Source organism: Microtus ochrogaster, chromosome 8 (assembly GCF_000317375.1).
Source record: "Microtus ochrogaster isolate Prairie Vole_2 chromosome 8, MicOch1.0, whole genome shotgun sequence".
NCBI classification, from domain to species: Eukaryota; Metazoa; Chordata; class Mammalia; order Rodentia; family Cricetidae; genus Microtus; species Microtus ochrogaster.
The window spans coordinates 2,330,794-2,339,203 of NC_022015.1; the positions used below are offsets into that span (position 1 = coordinate 2,330,794).

At 46.1% G+C, this 8,410-nt stretch overlaps 2 protein-coding genes across 10 annotated transcripts in view; one reads left to right on the forward strand and one right to left on the reverse strand.

The window, feature by feature from the left end:
• Ampd3 (adenosine monophosphate deaminase 3) overlaps positions 1-3,041 on the forward strand; it is a 51,444-nt gene extending 48,403 nt beyond the window's left edge. For all 5 annotated transcript variants that reach the window (XM_026781195.1, XM_005350997.3, XM_005350996.3 and 2 more), the window contains exons 14-15: positions 513-623; positions 1,471-3,041. In XM_026781195.1, the coding sequence (XP_026636996.1) occupies positions 513-623; positions 1,471-1,647 (288 nt within the window). In that variant the 3' untranslated portion in view covers positions 1,648-3,041. The remainder of the gene's footprint in view (positions 1-512; positions 624-1,470) is intronic.
• Positions 3,042-4,461: 1,420 nt separating this feature from the next.
• Positions 4,462-8,410, reverse strand: part of Rnf141 (ring finger protein 141) — a 27,295-nt gene continuing 23,346 nt past the window's right edge. For all 5 annotated transcript variants that reach the window (XM_005350993.2, XM_026781340.1, XM_005350994.3 and 2 more), the window contains exon 6: positions 4,462-7,545. In XM_005350993.2, the coding sequence (XP_005351050.1) occupies positions 7,395-7,545 (151 nt within the window). In that variant the 3' untranslated portion in view covers positions 4,462-7,394. The remainder of the gene's footprint in view (positions 7,546-8,410) is intronic.

The window sequence follows — 8,410 nt, forward strand, 5'->3', positions numbered from 1 at the left end:
CACTGCACCAGTTAATCCCACTGCAACAGTTAATCACACTGCACCAGTTAATCACAACCACAACGGTTAATCACACTGCAACAGTTAATCACACTGCAACAGTTAATCACACTGCAACAGTTAATCACACTGCAACAGTTGCCAGTTAGGGTTCCCTCTGCTCACTTCTGTTTCTCTGTCAAAGCCTTCATCACTTATGGTCAATCTCAGAGGCTGCTGCTTTGGGTCGCACTTACAGATCCTTGTTTTGTTAGTTGGCATGAATGTTCCTTCACTTATCTAAGGAGCCTCCCTTTTATAAGGACTCTCACAGAAGAGCAGACCTGCTAGGCCCTCAGTGCTGGTGAGCAAACAAACCTAGAAGCTTCCTTGATTTATCTCATGTGGTGACCCGCAGCTGCACACAAACAGATGGGTGCAAGCCAGTAGAGGAAAGCCACGGGAGAGCGCTTTTTGTGTCCAAGGCTGCAGTGCTGTCTCACCTAACCCGTGTGCTCTGGGGCGGGGTCTAGGAAGCACTCATGGAGGAGTATGCCATCGCAGCCCAAGTGTGGAAGCTGAGCACATGTGACCTGTGTGAGATCGCCAGGAACAGCGTGCTGCAGAGCGGCCTCTCGCATCAGGTGTGTGTGATTGGCTGGCCCGTCCTTTCCCCCTCCATAAATGAGTAGAGACCTCTGTGCATGGGATACCTTCTAGGCACTGGGATAGGTGACAAGCTGAACAAGCCAAGTCTCAGAAGCCCTGACATTCAGGCTCCAGGAGAAACCTCAGGGGCCATCATGGCTGCCCCTCATCTACCTCAGACCTGCCCTCAGCCAGGCCTTCCCTGGCCGCCCTCCTCATTCCCCTTATTTTTCGCCATAGCATGCCACACTGCAGACACTGTGCCATGCATTTTCTTATGTGTTTTTCCGTTTCCCTTTTGAATGGAAGTTGAGAGCAGAGGCTTATTCCACGTTATGTCTCCAGGCCCTAAAACAGTCCTGGCAAGAGCAGGCACACACGAGATTCGGCACTTCAGGATGGCTCCCTTAAGAACCAGATGTGGAACCAACACTGAGAACCTGGGCTTCTGCTCAGAGGATGTCATCTGAACAGGAAGAGGGCTCTTACGGGGTCTTGGGAGATGACAGTTAAATGTCTAAGTGCCGTGTGAGTTGTTCTGGGATCCAGCCTCTCCAGGAACACAGAACTGCCTGCCCATGCTACCCCTCAGGAGGGATTCCTCTTCTGCTTTCCACCCAGCATGGGCCTATGAGTTCTGCAATTCTCTCTCACAACAAAGGAGAGGATGACCAAGTGGTCAGGATCATGACCCGGAGGTCTGGGGAGATTTGGAGTCCCATGGAGGAAGATGTCCCCACTGAGGATCAGCTTCAGGGATACTAGATGTGTTGGGGTTCGTGTCAAAGCTCTCTGTGCGGATATAGGAATGAATCTGGTCTCACTTCTCTTTTTGGCCCACAGGAAAAACAGAAGTTTTTGGGACAGAACTATTACAAAGAAGGACCAGAGGGCAACGATATCCGAAAGACGAACGTGGCACAGATCCGGATGGCCTTCCGCTACGAGACCCTGTGCAATGAGCTCAGCTTCCTGTCTGACGCCATGAAATCGGAGGAGATCACAGCCCTGACCAAATAGGCGCGGCGCACCACACACGCTCTCGCCTTTCGGTTTCAAGTCTGCTGGGGCTAATGGTGGCCAGGATCTCACTAGCGCTTTCGTCTGTGTCGAGGCTGCCTCTGAAGAAATCTCAAATCCCGATTTGGTTGCACTTTTTAAACATGCCTATTCTGTTAGCATTTCTGAGCCAGACGCTGGCCACCTCCCGGGGGCGGGGGAGCGGGAGCCGGCACTTGTGTATACTTGTTCCTCGTTTTCCACGTCTCTTGTGTGATTGCAGTGCGTATATGGTTGGGCCTGAATGTCAAGTGACTTAGGCCGGTGTGCTATCCGCCATGCTCCTCTCAGCATCTGATTGGCTGCCTGCCTTACACTCCCTTCAAAGTTCCCTTTTATAAAGGGGCTACCTTGAGAGAAAATGAGGGTCTCCTGTTGATGATTTGTGCAGTCTCTAAAAATGGGGTTCTTCATGTTTAGCACCCCATTCCTTTCTCGTCAGGAATCCTAGTGCACCCACTGATGCCGTCACTCCTGTCGTGTTAATTCCCTCAGCTAGGACTCAGCGAGTCACCGCAAACCCAGCTCTGTGAATCCATCCCATGGACCACTTCAGGGCTGGGGAAGATACAGCACGAGGTTCTGGGGCTGTTCACGCCATTGTTGCCTTTTAATGAAGGCCTCCGAAAAGCAGAGGACCAGAGGGCCTCTGTTCCTTTTGATTCTAATATCCTATGTTTGCGACTGCTACCACCTTCCCTGGGAGTCAGAGCAGGGCAGTCAAACACTCTTAAGGACACACAGGGCCCTCATTGAGTCTTTTCCCTACTCTTCCTTTAGGCCTCACAAATGTTAGATTTTTTTTTTAAAGTTACTTTAATATGGTGCATTTTATTTGAGAGCACAGATTTCTTCAGAAGCTATCATGGTCCCAGGGACCAGGTAGAAAAGTTTTTAATGTCGGTGTGGAGTTACACTTTGTCAGACCACTCATCTCTGTTACTAGTGCCTAGAACACAGTAGGTGCTCAATAAATGCATATGAAAGAATTAAACGACTTCCTCTTTTGGCATCTGTATGTGCAGAATACTCAATAATGTTCAGACTTTCCTAGCTATTCACAAGGCAGAAGTCCTTCTGTATCATTGTTAAATGAACCCAATTTTACCTGGAAGATGTATATTTGATTCTAGACTATCTCACCCTGTGACTGTCATTCTTCAGTGGCCACATAACCTACGGAGCCATGTCATCCTTCTACTAGGCAAACCTCCTATCTTACATGGCTGACTATGAAACCGAATGAAAGCCTGTCGACATCTGAGGGACTGTTTTTGAAAAGCCTCCATTTGTATACATTTGCCTAAACATAGTAAGTATTGTACAGTTTTTTCATTGTACCGATTACTTTTTTTAAAAAAACCCTACAAATAAAGTCTCTTAGGACTATGTATGACTCAGTGGAGCAAATATTTACTGCTTTAAGATGGGGTAGAGTGAAACGCTGTGAGAAGTGGGGGGCATTCACGAGGAAAACTCTGAGCTCGCTGGCTTCTGCCCACCCACACGGCAGCAGAGCCGCGCCTCGACTTTTCCCTGGTGCTGTCTTAGTCTGTTTGCCAGCATGTGCTGAGTCTTACATGTCCTGAAAGCTGCCCAGGCTTCTTTTTCTCTAACACTATGTTTTATTACATCCTGTATTTCACTGACCCTCTTGGGGGTAGGGATGAATCCTGCTTTTGCTTGCTTTAGTTTGGAAGCAAAGGCAAGAGTAATGGAGCCAGGTTTCTAAAGGGACAGATCCCATGCAATGCTCTCTGGCCAATTCCTAAGGGCAGATGGTGGCCTTATATCCTACTTAAGCTGTGCTGCTGAAACCCGCCCTGCTTGGTGAATCTGCTCACTTTGTCTGGAAGGAAAGCAGGTTTGAGAGCGAGACTAGCTCACCCAGCAGTTACTGCTTGCTGAGGGGTGGGCTCTTTCTCTGGGTCTAAACACAAATGAAGGTGACTGGTTGTGACGCACATACTGTCCTATGCCTGCACCGTGACTGTAATGCCAACAAGAGGGACACAGCACAAACAGCCGCTGGGCTTCTGTGCTCTCACCTATAACGGACATTCTGTAGAAGACGATGAAGAGCTAAGCCTACAGAGTGGCATATTTATCAAAGTAGATTTGAGGAGGCTTTTGATACCAGTGTGCTCTTCTTCAAGTATGGTTGACGGGCACCAGCGAACTCACCTATAAGCGGCCACCTCCTTCTGTCTTCCCTCTTGGGCACTGAGGCTTAAGGCACTTCTATAGTGATATTTTGTTTGTGCTTTAACAAATAAAGCTTGCTTGAAGATCAGAGGGTGGAGCCAGCCAGTAGTTAACCACCGAGGCCAGGCACACACCTTTGATGCCAGGGCTTGGGAGGCACACGCCTTTAACCCCAGCACTAGGAGGGTGGAGACAGGATCTTGGGGACACCTTTTCAGGCTGAGGAGCTGGCGAGGTAAGAAGTGGCTGTGGCTTGCTCCTTTGTCTTTCGGCATTTACCCCTATATCTGACTCCGGGTTTCTATTAAGACCAATCAGAATTCGCGCTACACACTTCTCTAATGACACCCTTTTACATGGAGAACACACAACTGCCAGGGAGCAGTGTTCAACCCTCTATTCTGTCTAATGGGTAGTAGGGCAGAAAGGCAAGCAGAGCCGTGTCACTGTTTATACTGCCATTGTGTTGCCCCTCATCAACGTGGATGGTGAGCTGACAAAGTAAGCTTCAGTTGAGAGACACCCCCAAAGCAAGGAAACTCCCAACACTTGCAAATGCAAATTATTTGGATTATCTTTTAATGAACCCAACTTCCCAGTGTTAAAAATCAGGGAACCAAAAGGTTTCCAAGCAGCCTTATTACCCAGAGATATATTAATACAAGGAAATCATCTCAAAACATAGCACACAACACAATTCCCAGAGCACAATATAAAAGTCTTCTAATAAATATAGATATTTAGTATATAAGAATTTGAAATTGCACATCGTATCAGTTTCTTTCAAGAATAACGGAGGTTCTGCTGCCCTCGGCCTTTACATCAGTACACAGTCAAACTCTTTTCTGAAACCCAGTGCCTACGGCGTCCACGGTTACTGAGTGAGCATAGCACTAATGGTCCAAATTACAAAAATTCCCCAGAGCAGGAGGCAGTTCACACACCTCGGAAGGCACACGGCTCCTTACGATGGTAAATGCATTTAAGTACTCCTCATTTTAAGACAAAGCTGTACAGAGTAGAAAAGTGTGTATTTACCATGAGACAAAGCTACCACTTTTATGATCAGACACTGCAGCAGGCAGGCCCACCTGCCATCCATCTGGAGAGAGACGGAATGAGCAGCCTTCTGCTCATCTACCTGGTGAGGCAAGCCGAGACACTGGCATTGCACAGGGGATCAGTCTGTATCTTGGAGCTCACACTGCAAGGAAAGGGCTGTGGGCAATATCAAGTCTCTAAACTCACTGTTTAATCCTTCAAAAGTGAAGGATTCTTGGAGAAAAAAGTTTTGGCTATTGCTGAAAAGATCCCAAACCCATACAGCTATGTTATTCATTTTCAGAAACATTTTCAATTAGACAATTGAATTAAAGCCAGTGAGTCTAGTCCAAAAGAACAATTTCAATTTTTAGGGTTGGAAAATCTCTCAGAGGGTCACTTATCCCAGGGTTTTAAAAATACGTTCCATAGAGCACTTGAGAATCAACAGAGGTTGAATCATCTGAAAATATGAATTTTAAAATGCTTTAAAGATTTATTTCTGGGGTGTGGGGGTGGGTCAGAAGAGGTATGGGTCCCCTGGAGCTGGTATTATAGGCTGTTGGTGACTCCACCAGTATAGGTGCTGGGAATTGAACTCGGGTCCTCTGTAAGAACAGCAATTTCTCTTAACCAATGGGCCATTTCTCCAGCCTCACCACCCACACAGTTTTTGAAACAGGGTCCCAATGTAGCCCAGGATGGCCCTGAATTCTCTATGCAGTTGAGGATATCCTTGAACTTCTGATCTTCCTGCTTCTTCCTCCCAAGTGCTGGGGTTCCAGGAATACAGCACCAGGACTGCTTGTTTCTATGCAGTGTTGGGGTGGAACCCAGGGCTCCATGCATGCTAGGCAAGCACTCTACCAGCTGAACCACACCCCCAGCCCTGAAATACTATTAGTAGTATTTTTTACAAAACAAAAGCTTTTCATCACACAAATTTGTTACTCATTAAACTCTAATGAAACTGTATCACCAATCACTGTGACATTTTCCTACCCTGACTTAATGGTGACCACACTGTACTAAGTTTATAAAAGGACACCTGTATTAATAAAATGTAGCTTCTATATAATGGGGGTAACTTGTGCATACACTCAGTGCATAGAGACTAAAAATTTACTTGGAAGAAGTTTCACTGCTAAGGTTTGAAAATCACAAATACAGTCAGTTTCTACAGCAGAGTAAAGCCATCTCAGGCTGGGAAACCAAAACACACAGCTAAGCTAGGAGAGAGGACAGCATTGCACTTGCTCACACATCGGGACAGTCAGTAGACAACTGAAGTCTGCAGTACTTGGGGGGCGGAAGCAAGTTAGATCTTTTTCTTTGGAAGGGATTTATTTGTATTTTCTTTAAGATCTTAATTAAAAATCAATAAGCAGCAACTTCAATTGTGTACCTTTGTACTTAGAAAAACAGGAACACCTACAATCAGTCAGTGAGAAATGTCTATGGACTGCTAAGAGCTCTTAAAGGTGGCGTGACTTCATGCACTGGTTCTGTTATAGGCTGAACTGTTAACAGTCTTACTCGTAAGCCATGGCTGCAATTGGCCGAGCACTGCACTCCCATTACCATATTCTTTTCAGACTCTCGGAGGAGTGCAGAGGAATGGGAAGAAGCCAATCGTTCTCTGGATTTCAGGGGTTTACTAATGCATGGTGAAAAGCTTCATCTCATCTTCCTTTTCTTTTAATCCAAGAGATTTGAGGAAACTGAAGCCTCTGAAAGGTGCCTTTACTTAAAACAAAGACTCCAGCTCAGGATTTGATGACTCAGAGTGACCTGGGAATATAAAAGTGTATCTGCACGAAGAAAGATTTCCTTCGGGGCATTATGGATAATCCAGTGAACCCCTCCCCAGGTCCGGAGAACAGCCGTGAAAATTCTTCCATTGCAAGACCAAGTCCCAAGCTCAGAGTCCTTCTCTGAGTGCTGCAGCACCTCAGTGATCAAGAGTAGCGCCAGAACCCATGATGAAGTTACAGTGACACCAAGAAGCAATTGGGCCATAGTAGTGAAGGATCCAGAAAGAACCACAAGGGGGCGGAGTGCACCTCAGGTCCCAGCAGTAGCAACCCCACTGAGACATTAGTTCCAGTAGTTTAGCTCAGATGGCTACAACTTTCAATACCCTACATTTTAAACCTAGCTAAGAAGATACAGAACACCCCCTCCCTGAAAAGTAGTAGTGTCAAGTATTGCTATCTGTAGTAAAGGGTTCAAGAGCAACAAAGAACAGGTGGACAGTGGGGAATATGGCCAAACAGTAGCAAAGTGTAGCCCACCCTACATGGAAGACATAGGAAGGGAGTTTATTTAAGAATGGGACATATTATCAGAATAGCAAAAATAAGAGGGTGGAAAACCTGATCTTCCTGTGTGCGCCACACATCTCTCCACTCCTCCTCTATGACCAGTGTATTGCAGCTCACAGTAACAAGAGTCTTCCTCAGTCACGGCCTGTGGGGCTGGCCTGCCTCATCAGCCATGTTAAGAATATAGTTGGCCATGTCATCCTCAGTGGGTGCATCTGACACCACCCACGACTCATTTGCTCCAGTCATCTGTAGGCGACAAATGGGGCAGTTCCTGTGCCGATCACTCCTGTCAGGGAAGTCCAAGCAAAACAAGATTGTTTTCTTTCTTTTTCTAAAAAAAACAGGTTCGCTTGAAAAGTAGATGGCTTAAAAAAAAAAAAAAAGCAAATACCATAAAAGTACACAAAAAAGAGTTAATATTTCTCTTCATCCCAACCTTTAATTCTCCTCCCCAGGGCCAACCAGTTGTCTACATATTTTACTAGGGATAAATTAAAACCTCGGGCTTGTGGGAAACGGAAGCTTGTGTGTCTTGCTGACCTTGTGCTACTACTCACACAGCTCAGAAACCATTCTGCACCAGCAGATGCTGTTTTAGCCTTTCTGCTTTTCCCTTTGAGACAGAGTCTTGCTATCCAGTCCCCAGGCTAGCCTAGAGCTTGCCATCCTCTTCCGTCCACTTGCTCAGTGCTGGGACTGTAGCACACACCAACACACCTGGACTTGAGTTTACTTTGCAAAGAGCATGTACTGTATGAAGATGCCATACTGTATCTAATCTCCAGTAAAAAGACACACAGTGTTCTCCCCCCCACACAACCATTTTGTTTGCTACCACAAGCCAGGGTCTTTAATTTTTATTCCTGCATCCAAGTAAGTTTTCCTTTATAACAAAAATTCCTTATATGTCCTAAGAGAAAGCTACCTCTTACCAGTGGGAGAGTTGATCAAAGTGTAAATATTTATTTTTATTTAAGAGGAAGCCACTGTGCCTTGGGACTCATGTTTAGCCAGTGGTAGGTATATGGTAGCAGCAAAGATTATTACTAATTATTATACTGAGTAATAAAGGTCATTCTTTAAAGATAGGGGCCTCTGTGCAGCTTGGCTGGCACAGACCTTGCTACGTAGACCGGTTGACCGTGAACTCA